Source organism: Thamnophis elegans, chromosome 16 (assembly GCF_009769535.1).
Source record: "Thamnophis elegans isolate rThaEle1 chromosome 16, rThaEle1.pri, whole genome shotgun sequence".
Lineage (NCBI taxonomy): Eukaryota > Metazoa > Chordata > Lepidosauria > Squamata > Colubridae > Thamnophis > Thamnophis elegans.
In genome coordinates, this window is record NC_045556.1 from 34,482,699 (window position 1) to 34,502,024 (window position 19,326).

Sequence of the window (19,326 nt, forward strand, 5' to 3'; positions counted from 1 at the left end):
ATAGAGAGATAGAAAGAGAGGGGCAGAGTGAGACAGACAGAGAGAAAGAGGGGCAGAGAGAGGGGGGCAGAGAGAGACAGAGACAGAGAGATGTGTGAAAAAGGGAAGAGAAGCGGAAGAGAAAGAGAGAAGAGGAAGAAAAAAAGGACAAGAGGAGGAGGGGAGAACAAAGAAAGAGAATAAAGGAGAAAAGTGAAGAGAAGAGAGAAGATAAAGAGAGGAGAGAGGAGAGGAAAGGGGAGCAGAGGAAAAGGGAATGGAGGAGGAAAGAAGGAAAGGAAAGGAAAAGGATAGAAGGAAGGAACTGTCGGTCTTTAGTCATTAAACAAGTGGCTGTAACAGGAGGACTAACTGTACAAACTATCAGGCACTAAGTGAAAAAGAGACTGCAGACAACGGAACCGGTGGAGGCTTTGAAACAGAAGCAGCCACTTCGTTTTAATACACTTATTTTTTTTCTGATTTTTTTAAAAAAGTCTCTGCCCAACAGAGAAAACGATTCCGGTCCCAAACTGAGAGGTCCAAAGACCACCTATTTGAGGGGGACCCTCCGATCTCCCAGAAGCGTCTCCGTCCAAGGCCAGCAAAAGCAGGGGGGTGGTTTGCAACCTTTTATCACCTGGGCTGGCCGGCGTAACAGGAGGAGGAGGAGGAGTAAGAGGATGGACTCTGCAAGGCCAGTTGTGATCAGATCTCCTCCCGACATAAAACCCAGGTAAATCCCCCAGGTGGCGCGGAGAAGGGTTCGGATGGGTGGAAATACCCTGCTTATTCTGCCATCCAGAGCTTGAAGGTCCGGTCGTAGGAGCAGGTGGCGATCAGTTGCCCGTCCATGGAGATGTCCAAGCCCATGACTTTGCCCTCGTGTCCGGCCAAGGTCTTCAAGGGAGACCAGCCCGGGTGGGTCCACACCTTGGCCGTGTTGTCGTAGGCCCCGGTCAGCAGGAAGTTGCCGTGATTCGCTGGGAGGAGGGAAGCACAAAAACGAACCATTCACGGGGGCTCCAGGAGAGCAACTGACCTCAGGAAACACAAGGATGCTGTTAGGTAAAGCTTCCCTTCGCACATCTGTGCTAGTCGTTCCCGACTCTAGGGGGCGCTGCTCATCTCCATTTCAAAGCCGGAGAGCCAGCGCTGTCCGAAGACGCCTCCGTGGTCATTTGGCCGGCATGACTCAACGCTGAAGGCGCACGGAACACCGTTCCCTTCCCACCAAAGATGGTTCCCTATTTTTCTACTTGCATTTTTTTACGTGCTTTCGAACTGCTAGGTTGGCAGAAGCTGGGACAAGTCACGGGAGCTCAACCCGTTACACGGCGCTAGGGATTCGAACCGCCGACCTTTCTGATCGACAAGCTCAGCATCTTAGCCACTGAGCTACCGTGTCCCATGGGGTTGCTATTGCAAGCAGCTAAAAACAGAAGCGGAGAGGAAGAGTAGAGAAGGAGGGCGAGGGAGGGAAAACTGAATGGAGGGAACTGTTGTTATTATTATCATTTAATTTGTATAGCCCAACTTTATTATTTTTATAAATAAAGGTGGGGGACATATTCGCCACACCTTCTTCCTCTTATTTTCCTTACAAAAGTGGGTTGGGGTAACACAGAAGGACTAAATGGAAGCCACCCTGCTGGCTTTCATGGCCAAAGTGGGACTAGAACTCACTGTCTCCTGGTGACTGGCCCAAAGTCACCCAGCTGGCTTTCATGGCTAAGGTAGGACTAGAACTCACTGTCTCCTGGTGACTGGCCCAAAGTCACCCAGCTGGCTTTCATGGCTAAGGTAGGACTAGAACTCACTATCTCCTGGTGACTGGCCCAAAGTCACCCAGCTGGTTTTCATGGCCAAAGTGGGACTAGAACTCACTGTCTCCTGGTGACCGGCACAAAGTCACCCAGCTGGCTTTCATGGCTAAAGTGGGACTAGAACTCACAACCTCCTTGTTTCCAGTCCGAAATTTGGGAGGTGCTTTCGTTTTCCAACCTGAAGCTTCACCTACATTTCCAAGGGCTTCACTTGCCAAATCTTAACCCAGTTTGATGTGAGGCTGCTTCGCTGGGAGGCGCCCCTGCGGGCAAGCTAAGTTGGCTTTGAAGAACAAGGGAAGCTGCCCCCTTGCCCTCAAATCTGAGCCCCAACTAAGAGGCTCTCGGCGGTTCCCCAAAGTCGAAGCTTGGGTTTTCAGAGTCCAGATTTGAGGCAGAAAGGCTTACGTTCGAATTTCACTCCGGTGATCAGATTCTGATGGGCGGGGATGGTGTAAATGCATCTCCTTTGGCGAAGGTCCCAAACTTTACAGGTGTTGTCTCCACTGCCTGTGGCGATGTGGTACCTATGAATGGGAGGAGGAAGAGGAAGAAGAAGAATGAAGCTGGGGCTTAAACTTAGCAGAGGGGGAGTAGAAATAGCGGTAGCCCTTAGACTTATATACCACTTTTCGGTGCTTTTACAGCCCTCTCTAAGCAGTTTATAGAGTCAGCCTTTTGCGCCCAACAATCTGGGTCCTCATTTGACCCACCTCGGAAGGACGGAAGGCTGAGCCAACCTTGAGCTGATCAGCATTGAACTCCTGGCAGTGGACAGAATGAGCCTGCAATACTCATTCGAATTGCCCAATTGCAGGCAGCCGGCAGTCAACAGAAGTAGCCTGCAGTACTGCACTCTGACCACAGGGCCAGCATGGGAAGGTGAATGAATCAACATTAAGGACACATGAGCCGCGGCAACTATTATCAAGTTGACATTGGGAGGGAGGATTCCATGCATACCTTCGTCCAGAGCCGGATCTCATATTTCTACAACCTCGTTGGTGGATATGATTTATGACACAGACTGAGGGAGGGGAGAGTTTGGGGTAAAGTGCAAAGACCATTAAGCGGAAGTCAGTTTCGGCTCCGCAGAAGAACTTGCCAAAACGTTGCTCCTAATCAATGACTGGGTTTCTTTTGAACTTTGTCTCGAGGCTCGTAAATTAATTAGGTCGTCTTTTGGAAACTTCAGTGTGGCTCTTACCCGTTCGGGGAAAAGCTGACCCCGTAGATCTCTTTGAGATGACCTTCCAAGAACATAATGCACCTTCCGGTGCGCAAGTCCCAGACGCGGCCAAACGCATCCAGACCACTGGAAGAAAACAAAACAAAATATGTCCGATAAATAAAACGTAGTTCTCAACTTACAGCAGTATGTCTGCTGAAGTTATAACAGCACTGAAAAAAAGTGACTCATGAGCGTTGTTCACACTTATGACCGTCGCGGGATCCCTATGGTTACCTGATCAAAATTCGGACCTTCCCAGGAGATAGCCAATAAGCCAAGTCAATGGGGGGGGAGGAGAGGAGGTGAGATTCACTCAGCGACAGCACGGCTAACTTAACGACTGCAGCGATTTGCGTAACCACCAGGGCAAAGAGGTCATAGAATGAAGGCACGGCTCACTTAAGAACCGCCTGGCTTAGCGATGGAAATGCTGGCCTTGATGGAGGCCGTAAAGCAAGGAGGCCCCGCAGGAGGGTCCCAAGTGGAGGCTGGCCTTAGGAAAGCCTCGGTGCTTGGCCTGGGATCCCATTCGGCCAGCCAAGGCCTTGGCGCAGAGGTCGAGGGCTTACCCGGTGCCGGCTAAGGAGCCATCGCCATGGAAGGCGATGTCGTAGACCCCTTTGCTGTGCCCTTCCTGGTGGAGAATCTCCTCCTGGGCCTCGAGGTCCCACAAACGCCAGGAGTGGTCATAGCTACAGTGGGAGAAACAAGGAAGGTTAACCTGGCAGATCTTGTAGAGGTCCAGCAAGTGTTTCCCCCATGATTAGAAGTCTCAGTGCTAGCTCTGTCTGTCTGTCAATCTATCTAATCTGTGTCATCCATCTATCATCTACCATCTATCAATCAAATCTATCTATCTATCTATCAATCAAATCTATCTATCTATCTATCTATCTATCTATCTATCAATCAATCAATCTATCATCTACCATCTATCAATCAAATCTATCTATCTCTCTGTCGGTCGGTCTGTCTGTCATCCATCTATCATCTACCAATCAATCAAATCTATCTATCATCTATCTATCTATCTATCTATCTATCTATCTATCTATCTATCTATCATCGTGTCCGTCTGTCATCCATCTATCATCTACCAATCAATCAAATCAATCTATCTATCTACTGTATCTATCTGTCATCCATCTACCATCTCTCTATCTATCTATCCCCCCACCTACCTACCATCCATCCTCTATCTATCCATTATCTGCTTCTCCAACCAGTATCTCTCCCTTTCTCCATCCATTTATTATCTCTCTCTCTCTATTTATCCATCCCCCCACCTAATCTACATTAGCTATCTACCTACCCACCTATCTACCTAATCTGCATATATCTATCTATCAGTCTGTCTATTTATCCTCTCTCATCAATCGTCTCACCTCTCTCTCTGTGTGTTCTCTTTTTCTGTCTCCCCACTCTATCTAGATCTGAACCATGGTGCCGCAGTGGTTAGAATGCACTACAGTGGGCTAATTCTGCCCACAAAGCTGGGAGTTCGATCCTGACCAGCTGAAGGTTGCCTCAGCCTTCCATCCTTCCGAGGTGGGTCAAATGAGGACCCAGATTGTTGGAGGGCAAGAGGCTGATTCTGTAAACCACTTAGAGAGGGCTGTAAAAGCACTGTGAAGCGGTATATAAGAGCTAAGGACTCTAGAACTAGCTTAGGAAGAATTATAGATACCACCTTTCCTCAACAGGTTGCCCCTCTGGATGCCGCGAGACCACAAATCCCAGAATCTTCAGCTAGCTGGGCAGTGACAATTTCAATCCTCTTCCCCCCCCACCCCCATTTAGCAGAGGGAGAAAGAGAGAGGGACCTTCTTACCATGTGGTGCCCAAAAATCTGCCAGAGGGATGCCATGTGACCCGGGCCACTCTCACTGTGTGGCCTTCTATATCAGCCACTGGTTCATCGCTGAAAGAAACCAAGAAGGTGCAGAAGATAAGAAACCAGGGGAGGGGAGCATCACATGCTCCAAATTCACCGTAAATGTGGATTTTTACTCATTTTTGATGCTGGCAAGCACGCACACACGCCTGTCACAGGTTTTGGCAAACCTGTAGCGGATGACCTTGGCAAAGAGGGCTCAATACTGTGGGATCATTGTGGGTCTGTGAGCTCGGTTGTTTTCTTGCAGGTGTTTTGTAACCCAAATTGTGGGTTACTAGCATCAGTGCTAGAAGTAGGGGGTGGGGGGAGGAGGAGGAGGAGAAAGAGGAGGAGGGGGGGAACTTGGTCCTCTCTGAGCTTGGTTGTTTTCTTGCTGATATTTTGCAACCCAAATAGGTAACAGCATCAGTGCTAGAAAGAAATAGGGTATGGGGGAGGAGGAGGAGGAGGACAAGGAGGAGGATTTGGTGCTCTCTGAGCTTGGTTGTTTTCTTGCAGATGTTTCATTACCCAAATAGATAACAGCATCAGTGCTAGAAGGAAGTAGGGTGTAAAGGAGGAGGAGGACAAGGAGGAGGATTTGGTGCTCTCTGAGCTTGGTTGTTTTCTTGCAGATGTTTCATTACCCAAATAGATAACAGCATCAGTGCTAAAAGGAGGTAGGGTACAAAGGAGGAGGAGGAGCAGGAGGAGGAAGACAAGGAGGAGGATCTGGTCCTCTCTGAGCTTGGTTGTTTCCTCGCAAATGTTTCATTACCCAAATAGGTAACAGCATCAGTGCTAGAAGGAAGTAGGGTGTAAAGGAGGAGGAGGACAAGGAGGAGGATTTGGTGCTCTCTGAGCTTGGTTGTTTCCTCGCAAATGTTTCATTACCCAAATAGGTAACAGCATCAGTGCTAGAAGGAAGTAGGGTATAAAGGAGGAGGAGGAGGAGGTAGAGGAGGAAGACGAGGAGGAGGATTTGGTCCTCTCTGAGCTTGGTTGTTTTCTTGCTGATATTTTGCAACCCAAATAGGTAACAGCATCAGTGCTAGAAGGAAGTAGGATGTGGAGGAGGAGAAAGAGGAAGACGAGGAGGAAGACAAGGACGATTTGGTCCTCTGAGAGCTTGGTTGTTTTCTTGCAGATGTTTCATTACCCAAATAGATAACAGCATCAGTGCTAAAAGGAAGTAGGGTGTAAAGGAGGAGGAGGAGGAGGAGGAGGAAGGCAAGGAGGAGGACTGGGTGCTCTCTGAGCTTGGTTGCTTCCTCGCGTATGTTTCATTACCCAAATAGGTAACGGCATTACTGCTAGAAGCAGGCTGTGGGAGGAAGAGGAAGGGAAAGGGAAAGAGGAAGAGGAGGAGGAGAAGGACTTGGTCCTCTCTGGTTGTTTTCTTGTAGACCTTTCAGGGCCCAACCGGAGGTCACCTAGCACTGAACACCCAGCGCTAAACAAATTTTCCGCTGAAAGGAAAGGGCCCTTCTGCCCCCTCAGCTGTAGCTTGGCAACAGCTCCAGCCGCCCCCACTCACGAGCAGATTCCGTGTTGCCTAATGCTGGCTCAGCAACATCGGAAGGGCTGCAGATTCTGGAAGGCAAATTGAGGCCATCAGCAGATTCTGCCCGCAGCCACACTTGATTCCCTGCAGTGGGGCGTTTAGTCTTTAACGTTACTGGGGAAAAGTGTCGTGAATTTATGGGAGGAGTTTTATATGTGTGTGTGTGTGTGTGTGTGTGTGTGTGTGTGTGTGTGTGCGTGTTGTATTTGTGGTGATAAATAAATAAAGAGAGACTTTATCAGCACAAATACAACACAAATATAACAAAAGGCAACAGTAAAAATATTGGGTTTCTGTCTGGATGGTCTCTTGTGACGAGCCGATGGACAGAGAATGGAAGCAGCTTCCTCCCATATTTGGGCATACCGGGGGTTGTAAAAAAATCTAATATATACATATACATATATATATATATATATATACATATACATATATACATACATACATACATACATATATATATATCAGCAAAAAATATTTATCAGTACAAACACTACATATATATATATGTTGTATTTGTGCTAATAAATAAAGGGAGACTAGTATAGATCTCCCTTTAGATATATATATATATGATATATATGGTAAAGGTTCCCTTCGCACATATGTGCTAGTCGTTCCTGACTCCAGGGGGCGGTGTTCATCTCCGTTTCAAAGCCGAAGAGCCAGTGCTGTCCAAAGATGCCTCTGGGGTCATGTGGCCGGCATGACTCCATGCCCGAAGGCCCACGGAACGCTGTTCCCTTCCCACCAAAAGTGGTTCCTATTTTTCTACTTGCATTTTTGACCTGCTTTCGAACTGCTAGGTTGGCAGAAGCTGGGACAAGTCACGGGAGCTCCCTCCGTTACGCGGTGCTCGGGATTCGAACCGCCGAACTGCAGACCTTCCTGACTGACAAGCTCAGCGTCTTAGCCCCTGAGCCACCTATCCCATCCACCCTGAGGCTTTATTGGAAATAGCAAATGAGAAAAGCCTGCACGAACCTTTCCAGACTCCAGAGCTTGACGGAGCCATCGGCGCCGCAAGACGCTAGATTGACGTCCTTCTTGTCCAATGAAATGGTGGCTTTGGGGTGGAAGACGATGGCGCCAACGTTGGTGTTATGCCCTTAGGAGAGGTGAGAAAGCTGTCAGGTACACCAGGATATGTGCTTGCCCGGTTCTGAACCAGGCTGTGGCTCAAAGGGAGGGGAGAGTTGCAGTACCTCGCAAAGTGAGGACGAGATTGCAATCCGGCACCGACCATATCTTACAGAGCCCGCTCCTGTGGGCCGAAAGAAAGGAGACCACAAGGAAAAGATTAGGACACTTTGCTGCTCTAAGTTATTCGTGCTCAAAGTCTTCCAAGCTCCTCTCTGCATATGGATTTTTTTTTTAAAATAAAAAATGTAAAAGTTCCCCTCACACATATGTGCTAGTCGTTCCCGACTCTAGGGGGCGGTGCTCATCTCCATTTCAAAGCCGAAGAGCCAGCGCTGTCCGAAGATGTCTCCGTGGTCATGTGGGCGGCATGACTCAACGCCCGAAGGCGCACCGAACACTGTTTCCTTCCCACCAAAGGTGGTTCCTGTTTTTCTACTTGTATTTTTGACGTGCTTTTGAACTGCTAGGTTGGCAGAAGCTGGGACGAGTCACGGGAGCTCCCTCCGTTACGCGGCGCTGGGGATTCGGACCGCTAAACTGCCAACCTTTCTGATCGACAAGCTCAGCGTCTTAGCCACCGAGCCCCTAAGTGACTTACATGCCACCTGTAGTCCTCGACTTACCACTACAACGGAGCCCAAACATTCCGTCGCTAAACGGGACACTGGGTTCAGTGAGTTAGTGTTCAGTTCAGTGAGGGTTCACCGCATCTCTATGTTTTTTTTTAGGAGAGCCCTCTAATTTTTTTTCTTCACAGTTATTCATGGCAACTAATAAAGCAATAATTATAACTAGAGAGCAATATCACCCACACACCATGAAGGTGTGCAGAACCTAATAAAAATGGTTTTAAATTAGATTTAGGCTGATTCTATAAATGTCAGAGTTTTTTTGTTTTAAAACTGGGTGCCCCCCTTCAGTCATTCTTTTGCCCTCTCCTGCCTGAGGTGAAACCTCCCCCCCTTCCCTCCAAGACAACAAAATCCTTCTTACCAACAGGCTGTGGCCAAGAATTTGGAGTTGGAACTGAAGTGACAAAAGGAAATAGGACGGTCATCCCCAATTTGGCTGCAGAAGTTATTCAGGGACTGAAAATGAAAGCACACCAAGAGGATGAAGCTGCCAATTCTTTCCAAACATTATTATTAATATATATTGCCAGTCCATGCGTGATATGACATATGCTAAATGATAAATGATCATCTTTCATAAGATTTAAAAGAGAGGGAGGGAGAGAAAGGGGGGGGAGGAGGAGAGTAAGGCGAAGAGAGAGAAAGGGAGGTGGAGAGGAAAAGAGAAAGGGAGAGGAGAGAGAAAGGGAGAGGAGAGTAAGGAGAAGAGAGAAAGAGAGAGAGGAGAGAGACAGGGAGAGAAGTAAGGAGAAGAGAGCGAAAGGGAGAGGGAGAGGAAAAGGGAGAGGGAAAGTGGGAGAGGAGAGTGAAAGGGAGAGGAGAGAGAAAGGAAGAGAAAAGGGAAAGGTAGATTGGAGGAGAGGAGAAAGGGAAAGGAGAGTAAGGAGAAGAGAGAGAAAGGGAGAGTAGAAAAAAGAGAAAGGGGGAGCAGTAAGGAGAAGAGAGAAAGAGAGAGAGGAGAAAGGGAGGTGGAGAGGAAAAGAGAAAGGGAGAGGGAGAGGAGAGAAAGGGAGAATAAGGAGAAGAGAGAAATAGAGAGAGGAGAGAGACAGGGAGAGGGAGAGGAAAAGAGAGAGAGAAAGGGGGAGAGGAGAGAGAAAGGGAGAGAAGTAAGGAGAAGAGAGAAAGGGAAAGGTAGAAGGAGAGTAGAAGAGAGAGAAAGGGAAAGGGAGAGAAAGGAGAAGAGAAAGGGAAAGGAGAGTAAGGAGGAGAGAGAAAGGGAGAGGGAGAGGAAAAGAGAGAAAAAGGGAAAGGGGAAGAGGAGAGGAGAAAGGGAGAGAGAGAGAGAAAGGGAGAGTAGAAAAAAAGGGGAAAGGGGGAGCAGTAAGGAGAAGCGTGAGAAAGGGGGAGGGAGAGGAGAAGTAGGAAGAAGAAAACTTCCTGAATGCTTCCTGTTACACCCTCAAAATCATTTATTGAAGGACTTGGCAGGCAATTTTTATTTTTTATTTTTGTTGACTTACGATCCAACAATCGAACCCAGCATTTCTGTGGCTAAGCAAGACATCCCGACATGAGTTTGGCTCAACAAGACTCGTAGATTTCCTCTCCCCGCCCCTCGGCCAGAGAAAAGCCACTGCAACATTTACCGGTGCAAAGCAGATCTAAGTTGCGCAAAGCTTCCACCTTTTTGAGGAGGTTTTTAAGTTGCAACTCTCTTGACCTGCAGCATGGTGGGGAGGGCCCCTTACTCACCCTTAAAGATTTGTGAAGCTCTTGTTTCTGGGATGTCCGTGTGGCTTCGGGGACCTCCTTAAACCACCGGGCTTCGTCCAGTCGCTTCACTGCCCTGCGCAAGGACAGAGAGTAAGTAAGTAAAATCTTTATTACGGTCAAAGACCAGCAATACACATTAGGTTTTACACTATATTAAAAAATGCTAACATTAAAATATAATTGAAAAGTATTGACATTAAAAGTGGATAATAACATAATGGTCCAAAGATTGTTAAAGGTATGTCCAGATAATTAGTACAAGATGGTACTATACTTCTGTAGCCAATTTTTTTCTTATGGACATTGCAGCAGCACAGAACTTTGCCACTCATACGTGGTAACCAGGTTAGTGTCCTGGAGGAGAAAGCCTAGATAAAAACGGTCTGCCCTCCCTGGCAATCTCTCTAATAAGGGGAGAATATGTGCAGACCTACAAGCTCTGTATAGCTCGCAGTGTAATAGAACATGTGAATTATTTTCCACTTCTCCTTTAACACATATACAAACCCATTCTGCTATAGGGCAAGGACAGAGAGAAATGTGTTACACGTGGAAGAGGATTTTGGTAGCTCAGGGTTGAACTGGTAGGCCCTTGATGCTCTCTGAGTGGGTTGTTTTCTTGTATAGTTTCTTTACCCAACTAGGTGATAGGAGGGGGATAGATTTATAGGGGGGGAGGAAGAGGAGGAGGAAGAGAACAACTGCAGGGTCCTTGTTACTCTCTGAGCTTGATGGTTTTCTTGCAGACGTTTCATGACCCAACTAGGGAACATCATCAGTGCTAGAAGGGAGTGGGACTTTGTGTTTATATACAGAAGCTCTGAGCTTGGTGGTTTTCTTGCAGACGTTTCATGACCCAACTAGGGAATATCATCAGTGCTAGAAGGGAGTGGGACTTTCTGTTTATATACAGAAGCTCTGAGCTTGGTGGCTTTCTTGCAGACGTTTCATGACCCAACTAGGGAACATCATCAGTGCTAGGAGGGAGAGGGATTTACAGAGAGGACGATGAGAAGGAGGAGAACTGTGGGGCCCTTGTTGCTTGCCAAGCTGCGTGGTTTTCTTGCAGACGTTTCGTTACCTAGCTGATAACATCAGTGCTAGAGGGAGTGGGGTTTGCTCTCTCCCTTTCACTAATAGCCTTACCGGGGAAGGGAGTAGTTTGCAATCCAGAGTCTCGCTGTCTTCAAGGTGGTTGGCCCTTCGTGGTACCAGGTCTGCTGATACTAAGAAAGACAAATTGCAAAAAGAAGTGAAGGCACAGAGCCAACGTTTTTGTTGTGGTCCACCAGCGGCCAGCGGATCTGGCAGCAGAGTCGGACAATGAGGAGGGTTGGGGAGGAAAATGGGCCAGTCCTGGAGTCTGGGAAAGGCTCGGACGAGGGCTGTGCGTCGGAGGCAGAGTGGGGGCCAGGGCCATCTGGGAGTTATGTGCTGCCTCCGGAGCCTCACATCAGCGAGGCAGAGGAAGAGAGGGAGCCTGTTCCCAGTGTGAACATGCAGAGAGCTGCCAGTAGACAAAAACAGTTAAGACAAAAGGGGTGACTCAGAAGTTAAGGCTTGGAGGTGATTGGCCCCTCCCATAAGACACAAAGGAGGAGCAAAGGCCTGTGAGCCTTTGCAGGAAGCAACCTTGTTCGTTCTGGTCGGTTTAAAGTCTGAAGCTCCGTTTTGACTCTGTGCTCCGTGTGGCCTTGCAAAGCTAATTGGCAATCAGGTCTTTGGCAGCGTTTCAAGGGAGATAAAGGTGGGTGCTTATCAACCTTATCCTGAAAGACTTTGGCAGACTTCCATCGGACTCTTTACAAACTACCTGTGACTCATTGCGGGCTGTGAATGAACGTAATTCACAGCCGTTGAACTAAAAAAGAGGGTTTTTGGGGTGCTTTGTTCAGTCTCAGGAAGCCTAGGTCAGAACAATTTTTTTCAGAAGTGATGCGATGTGTAATGTATTTTCCACAGAGGATTCTTATATATTTCCACCCTCGCTGGAAAATCATGAGACATTCATTTCAACTGATTTGGCCTTTAACTCGGTTAATTGCGATTGATTTATGCACAAATCAACACTCTTGATACCTTCCGTTTCAAATGGATTGTTCTTTTATATATACGTTAGGCATCGTGAAGTCCAGCTCAAGGGGAGACAAAGAACACAAAAAAGAGATTTTAATCGTTTAGTCCTAAACATGTACTTGAGCAGCAACTGTATAAAACACACCCACCTCTTCTTTGGACTTCTTAGATTTTTCGTCATCTTTCTTGGTTTTCTTCAAGGCGTCGGGGCCAACAACCGAGAGAATATTACGTAGCCTGGCGAGAAGGAAATGTCAATGTGAAAATGCCTTTTTAAATGTATGAAGGACAAGGGGAGGGACAGTTCAATCTAAATACATCGGCTCTCACCTCTCCCTCCTTTCGGCCGGGCCTTCCCCAAACAGCGTTATAGGTTCTCCGAGCGCTCGTAAGCAGGCCTTGACTTCGGAGTCATCCGTGGAAACGTTGATTTGCCTCGCCCGTTTCCGGCGCTCAAATTCGGCCAGGACTTCTGCTTGACGTTCGCTGATGTGGTCGTCGAGGTCAAAAACTTCCCCTAGGCCAGAGGAGAAATTCAGTATATATCAGGCATCCTATGTTGTTCTGGCGGAGGCTTCCCAAGAGCCTGAAACAAACTCCTGGTCCGACAAAAAAACCCTTTTATTGATTTTGCGTGAATTGTGCTCATTCACATCCAGGAAAGTCTTTCGAGGGAAGATTTACAGTCACAGACCTTATCTGGCTTGGAGAGCTGCCAGGACGATCTCTGCAGAACTTGGCAAGGAGTCTCAGAGAGTCACGAACCAATTAAGTGAACTAATTGTCTCCTGCAAACTCCACTCCCCTGTCGCTCCTCTTTTATTTCCTCTGGGACTGTCCCACCTGCGGCCTTACTCCCAAGTCGACCCCTGTTCTGTAGCTGTTCCCTTCGTCTGACAACTCTGTGCATGCGCACACTGGGAACAGGCTCCAGCTGTTCTTCTGCCTCACTGATGTCTGACTCTGAAGGCAGCTGATAACTGTCAGACGACCCCGGCCCCCTCTCTGCCTCCGACACAGAGCCCTCGTCCGAACCTTCCCCAGACTCCAGGACTGGCCCATCTTCCTCCCCAACCTCCTCACTGTCTGAATCTGCTGCCAGAGAAACTGTTTACTCCATTGTATGTTTCCTACGATAAACCTAAAGGAGGAGAAAAAATAACCGCCCAAACTTTGATGTTTTCCTGGTCGCTGGGCTTCATCTTACCGGTGGAGATGTTGATGTTGCCAGCCTCAATGGCTGCTTTGACGGCTTCTTTGCCCATCATCGCCGACTCCCCCTTCAGGATCCGCTCGCGCTCTTTCTCCTCCAGGCTCCCGTAGAAAATGGGGGTCCTCTTGGCAGGAGGGGCATCTCCATCATCGGACCCCTTGGTTTTGATCCCCTGCGGAGAAAAACAAGGGGTGACGATCCAGGGTTGTAGCCACGGGGCGAATCCTCAGCCGAAAGGGGATGATGGGAGTTGTAGTCCAACATGCCAGCATATTGATGGCAGACTCCACCTCCCCCACAGCCCCTTGCTCTCTAGCTCTCCACATACCCATCTTTTAAATTGTGATATTGATGCGATTCTTGTTGTGGGTCGCGTGTGTGTGTGTGTGTGTGTGTTTTAAACCAGCTGGATTGGGCCAATTGGAATTCCCACTGGCCAGGCACAGCCACCCTCTATCTACCATCACAAAATACCACCCCCAAATTGTGAGGCGGGGCCCAAAATACAAACTGGGCAACCTACAGTGTCAAGAGTGCGAAAACGGAGCCTCTCGCGGGGATTTGGCTGATTTCCCTGCCATGACAAATGGAAGCAAAAAAAATTACATGTTAAGTTGACTGAGTTTCATGTTTCATGTTTAATGAATAATAATAATAATAGCAATAGTATCAACAATAATAATAGTAATAATAAAAATAAAATAATATTAATAAAATAGTAATAGAAATAAAATAATAGCAATAGCAATAATAATGAAGATGTAATAATAGTAGCAATAACAAAATAGCAGTAATAAAATAGTAATAATAACAATAACAAATAAATAATTTTTTAGCAGCCTCCTGCTTATAATGATGAATGAAGGCGGCTGAGGATAAAAGGAGGGGAAGCTGCACTATCCCGCCGTTGGAAAGACCCCTTTATCTAGTCTGGCCATGAACATCCCTTGCTGTGGACAATGGGCACTGTAGTCCAAGGTTTGAAAAGTAACGGTTGGAGAGAAGGGGAGAGTAGTTCTTTTATTTTTTTCCATTTTATTCTTGTTAGGAAGCGCAGCCCCCTTCCCAGCTAAATAGGCCGAGCCCACCCACCCCCGGGAATCCCACCCTCCCCCGCTTTGACCCACCGTGGAGCCCCTCGGCAAAGCCATAGCCGCCCCTTAACAGCCGTTCCGGCAGGATAAAGCGAGCTTCCTTAGAAGCGCTTCCGGGGCAAACGGGCTTCCGCTTGCGGATCTCCCTCATCCGGCGGAGCGCCTGGGCCAATGGCGTCTCCGCAGGCGAGTCGGCCGCTCTAGGGTCAGGAGGGCCTCTATGATGCGTTTCCGGCAGCGGAGGGGAGAGGGGGCTTTGTAAAAAGGACGGTGTTGCGCATGCGCGCCTAGAGGCATCCGCTGGACCGGCCAGCGAGAGGATGCTGCGGAGGAAGCCCACCCGGCTGGAGCTGAAGCTGGACGACATCGAGGAGTTCGAGGGGGCCCGCAAGGAGCTGGAGGTAGGTGGGGGTTGGGGGAGGAGAGAGTGAGAGAGACATCTGGGGAGTCCCCAGCCGGAGGCCGCCCGTGCTCCCTTTAAAAAAAAAAAAAAAAAAAGAAGAGCTCCGGAGCACTCTGCCCATGCTCAGAGGCGCTCTCTCCGTGGGAAATGCTTTTAAAGTGGTTTCAAGGAAGCGGGGAGGGGGGAAAAAGTGGGTCTGCTTTATATAGGGAAATGTCCCCGCTGATGGCCTAGGGAAATTCTGCACATGCTCAGAGGCAGCCTTGCCCCAAGGATCTGCATGTTTTGGCATTCCAGATACATTTTTTCCATCTACCTATCTAATCTGTCTGTCTGTCTATCTATCTATCTACCTATCTACCTACCCATCCTATTATCTATCTCTATCTATCCTATTATATATCTAATCACTTATCATCTATATCATCTCTCTGTATCTATCTGTCTATATCTATCCTCTTTTCCTCTATCATCTCTCTGTATTTATCATCTATCATCCATTCATTCATCCATCTATATCTATCTCTGTTTATATCTATCATCTATCTTATCCATCATCTGTACATCACTCTGCCTGTCTCTAGTCTCTCTCTCTTTCACACACATCTGTCTATCTATCTTTACCATCTAGCTATCATCTGTCTCTCCTTCTCTTTTCTCTATCATCTCTCTGTATTTATCATCTTATCATCCATCCATTTATTTATCCATCTATCTCTGGCTATCTTTATCTATCACCTTTTTTATCTATCTTCTATCCATCACTCTGTCTGTCTCTAGTCTCTCTCTCTCACACACATCTCTGTCTGTCTATCTATCTATCTTATCTATCTATCATCTATCTACCCATCCATCCATCCATACTACTCTCTCTCTCTCTCTATGCATCCATCCATCCATCCTACTGTATCTGTCTATCTACAGTCTCTCTCTGTCTCTCTCTCATGGTCCTCAAAATCACGCTCGCTGTTTTTGGTTTATTTAAATTAAGGGCTGTATGTATGTATGTATGTATGTATGTATGTATGTATGTATGTATGTATGTATATATCTGGGTGGAAAAAAATAATAAAGCATGTTATTGGTCAATGGAGCCTGATTTTATTTTGGTACGCTTTGAATATATTTCTGCAGGCAGAAGATCGGAAAACAGACTTTTTATAATTATGAAGAAAATATCTATAACCAACGAACCGAAGAGATTTATCCTTCTCCTTCAAAACATACAAAACAGTCAAAAATGTGCTCTTTGTATCCAGGGGATGTTGTATTTAAATATTAACCTACCTTTATAGATTGGCAGTGTTTATTTTTGAATGAGCTGTGGCAGGAACTCAAGTGCATCTATTTTGTCCTGCCTGCTGACGGAAAAGCATGATAGAAAGAAGTCATTTTGGCAAAATGTTGTCCATGTAGAAATGGACTTTCAGGTAGTTTTAACCTTTTAAAAGCAAGAATAGTTGCTGGCCAGGATGACTGGATACAAGCTGGATCTGTTTTGATCCCGTGAATCATACCCACTTTTCTCCCCCTTTCTGGGATGTTTCCAAAGCATTTGATTATTCAGCGCACTTAAATGTATTGCGTATGAGTTGCAGTTGTGTTTTCCGAAGGATCTGTACCTTCTTGGTTTTTTTTTTTTGCAGGCGCATAAAAAGCAGCGGGAAGAGGTTGACATGGTGGGAACCAATGAGGGCGAAGGGGCCCTGGCGTTGAATCCCGATCCCAAGAGCTGGGAGCAAGTTATTCATGACCGGATCGGCTACAAACCTCAGCCGAAACCCAGCAACCGTTCGTCGCAGTTTGGGAACTTCGAATTCTAGAGCGATGGGGCGGAGCGGGGTTGCACCACTGTCTCTCTGCGGAGCGTGCTTTAGCGAAGATTATGACAAGCTGATTTACGATGAGAACAGATGGAGGAGCCATAAGGATTTTTATCCTTCTGGAAGATAAAAGACTTTTCTATTCTGTAAAGAATGAGGTTGTGTCCTTCCCCCCCCCCCCCCCCCAATACACCTGAAGGCCGAATTCAGACACTCTCCTGCCCTGGATATCTTTACTTAAATCTTCCATTTGCAACCTTAAATCTTTCAACAGCAATACTTAAGATTCTGGCAAAGCTGTCTTAGCATAACCTCGGCACGCAAACGTTTCCAGATGTCACTACTGGGGGAATTTTTGCACAGTATAGCCAGGAGAAAAATGTTTTGTAACAGCACCTGCGCAGTTGTTGGGGTTGGATTCGGACAGTGAGGAGGTTGGGGAGGAAGATGGGCCGGTCCTGGAGTCTGGGAAAGGCTCTGTGTCGGAGACAAGAGAGAGGGGGCCAGGGCCGTCTGACAGTTATCAGCTGCCTTCAGAGTCAGACATCAGTGGGGCAGAGGAACAGCTGGAGCCTCTTCCCAGTGTGTGCATGCACAGAGCTGCTAGACGAAGGGAACAGCTAAAGATCAAGGGTCGACTTGGGAGTAAGGCCACAGGTGGACGGTGAATGGCCCCTCCCAGAGGGAATAAAAGAGGACTGAAAGGGGAGTGGAGTTTGTAGGAGGCCATTAGTTCGCTTCATTGATTCGTGACTCTCCGAGGCTCCTTGCCAAGTTGTGCAGATATGGGCCAGGCAGCTCTTCAAGCCAGAGAAGGTCTGTGACCATAAATCCTCCCTTGAAAGACTTTGCTGAAGGCGAATGAGCAGAATTCACAGTCAATTAATAAAAGGGTTTTTTGTCTGGACCAGGAGTTTGCTTCACGCTCAGAACGAGTATAGCCATCATAGAAGTGTGTTTATTTCTGTAACACCACCTGGGCGGTGTGGGGCAGACCTGCCTCTTCACCCCTCCAATCACCTGAACAAGGACGAACGCATGGACTCGCCTATTCCTAGAAGGGATAGCGCTACTTGCAATTAGCTTATTTTCCTTCACTCTGCGTCGCACACTTTCCTAACGCCGAGCGCATTAAATTGGGAGCTATTGTAGGGACAATACTATTGTGCGCGGGGCTGTGTACATGCAAACCGGTTCCACCAGCTTGGGAACGGGAGAGAGGTACGAGAGAAGGGTATTGTCATGGAGACGGGGGGGGCATGGGGGAAAGAAAGCCAATTCCAGACAATGGGTTGAATCTCTTTATTCTACTGAACGACGTCGGGGCAGGTGTAAACATATCCATCATTTTCGGTTAGGGCAGTCTGCACTTTCAGAAGATACAACAGCGGAATCGTTAGTATTCACATGATTGCCGACGGATATACTTCCATCAGCTAGGGATTTAAAACAAGACATCCTACATGAGCGGCGGCAAACCTTTTTGGCACATGAATGCCCAAAGTGGAACGTGTGCGCATGCGCGAACCCAAAGACCAGCCTGCCAATATGCGCATGCTTGGTTTTTGGCCGTTTTTCGGGCCGTTTTTGGCCTGGAAACCGGCCGTTTTTTAACCTCTTTTTTTTGGAGTTGTTTTCCGGCGTCCGCAAAGACCAGCTGGCCGGTGCGCGCTGGAAACCAGCAGAGCGATGCGCGTGCCACAGATAGGACTCTGCATGCCACAGGTTCCCCATCCCGGTCTTACATGGTACACTACACAGCCCGAGGAAGCAATATAGCTAAGGCACATTATATTCTTTCCATAGATATACTGTCAGTGGAGGAAGACTAGAAGAACAGCTACGGAAGAAACAATACTGGGTTACAGTCAGCGAGTAAACGAGACGAGATTTTCCGTCGACAAAACACAAGGGAAAGACGCTGGCGGGTGGTTTTTGGAATTTCCCCCCTCTCCCCACTTTTCACGGGAAATACCCAAATGGCTAAAGCTGGCCTCAAACCCTATACGGTTGGGTTCACATTGTCCTAGTAACCAAGGAGCCACTCCCTTCTTCGGGTTTACACAGGGTGGATAGAAGCAAGCAGGCGGACGCGATGTGCTAAACGCTACAGAGCTCGTTACGGAGATAAGTTAGCCGTGGCTGAAGCGCCACGAAATGGCGGAACCCCGCTCGATTTTGCGGTTGAGATGAAATGTATCACAAACCCCGTCTTTGTGCCTTCTAAAAAGATCGGGAGAGAGAGAGAGGCTGAAAACTTGATTGTACGGGGAGGCGAGGGATGGGATGGGGAGAAGGCTGATTCAGCTACCGCTTTACTAATCTTCGGCACATGCCATTTGGGTAAATGCCATCCTTTTGTTTTGAAGTTGAGCCAAACAGCCTGGAGGTAGGTACAGATTTGGCTTGGTGGAAAAGCAAGACGCCAGCCTCTCGCAAATTTACAATCAGGTGACAGACATGTTGCAGGCTTTGATTTCCCCCGTGGTGGAAGTACTCCGGCTTCTGCGTACTTCTCCCCTCTCAGGCAGTCAGTTTAAAAGAAAGAAAAAAAGCTTGATTTCTCAGGATGAACGTTAATCCTGATTTTACTTTCTTCTGTTGTGGCCCACCAAGCAGAGCAGGGCAGTAGATTTGAACAGTGAGGAGGTTGGGGAGGAACCTGGGCCAGTCCTGGAGTCTGGGGAAGGCTCTGAGGAGGGTTCTGTGTCGGAGGCAGAGAGGGGGCCAGGGCCGTCTGCCAGTTATCA

General features: G+C 47.7%; 2 protein-coding genes across 2 annotated transcripts; one reads left to right on the plus strand and one right to left on the minus strand.

The window, feature by feature from the left end:
• Nucleotides 1–405: 405 nt before the first annotated feature.
• PRPF4 (pre-mRNA processing factor 4) lies at nt 406–14,498 on the minus strand. The gene is made up of 15 exons (XM_032233368.1): nt 14,384–14,498; nt 13,780–13,830; nt 13,251–13,428; nt 12,374–12,560; nt 12,193–12,280; nt 11,114–11,193; nt 9,947–10,040; nt 8,613–8,707; nt 7,682–7,740; nt 7,461–7,584; nt 4,868–4,957; nt 3,606–3,728; nt 3,013–3,120; nt 2,214–2,332; nt 406–962 (listed from the first exon to the last, which is right to left on the minus strand). The coding sequence occupies exons 1-15, from the start codon at nt 14,405–14,407 to the stop codon at nt 769–771; spliced, it is 1,614 nt and encodes a 537-aa protein (XP_032089259.1). The 5' UTR covers nt 14,408–14,498; the 3' UTR covers nt 406–768.
• A 60-nt stretch (nt 14,499–14,558) lies between these two features.
• CDC26 (cell division cycle 26) lies at nt 14,559–16,721 on the plus strand. Its single transcript, XM_032233369.1, has 2 exons — nt 14,559–14,751; nt 16,400–16,721. The coding sequence occupies exons 1-2, from the start codon at nt 14,671–14,673 to the stop codon at nt 16,574–16,576; spliced, it is 258 nt and encodes an 85-aa protein (XP_032089260.1). The 5' UTR covers nt 14,559–14,670; the 3' UTR covers nt 16,577–16,721.
• Nucleotides 16,722–19,326: the final 2,605 nt, after the last annotated feature.

Excerpts from the sequence above, each read along its gene's own strand:
- PRPF4 (XM_032233368.1), bottom strand. The coding sequence starts at position 14,407 with ATGGCTTTGCCGAGGGGCTCCACG. Across the intron at positions 3,121-3,605 it reads GGCTCCTTAGCCGGCACCGG|TGGTCTGGATGCGTTTGGCC; the intron begins GTAAGCCCTCGA and ends GTTTTCTTCCAG. Across the intron at positions 2,333-3,012 it reads GTCAGCTTTTCCCCGAACGG|GTACCACATCGCCACAGGCA; the intron begins GTAAGAGCCACA and ends TCCCATTCATAG.
- CDC26 (XM_032233369.1), top strand. The coding sequence starts at position 14,671 with ATGCTGCGGAGGAAGCCCACCCGGCTGGAGCTGAAGCTGGACGACATC. Across the intron at positions 14,752-16,399 it reads GGGCCCGCAAGGAGCTGGAG|GCGCATAAAAAGCAGCGGGA; the intron begins GTAGGTGGGGGT and ends TTTTTTTTGCAG.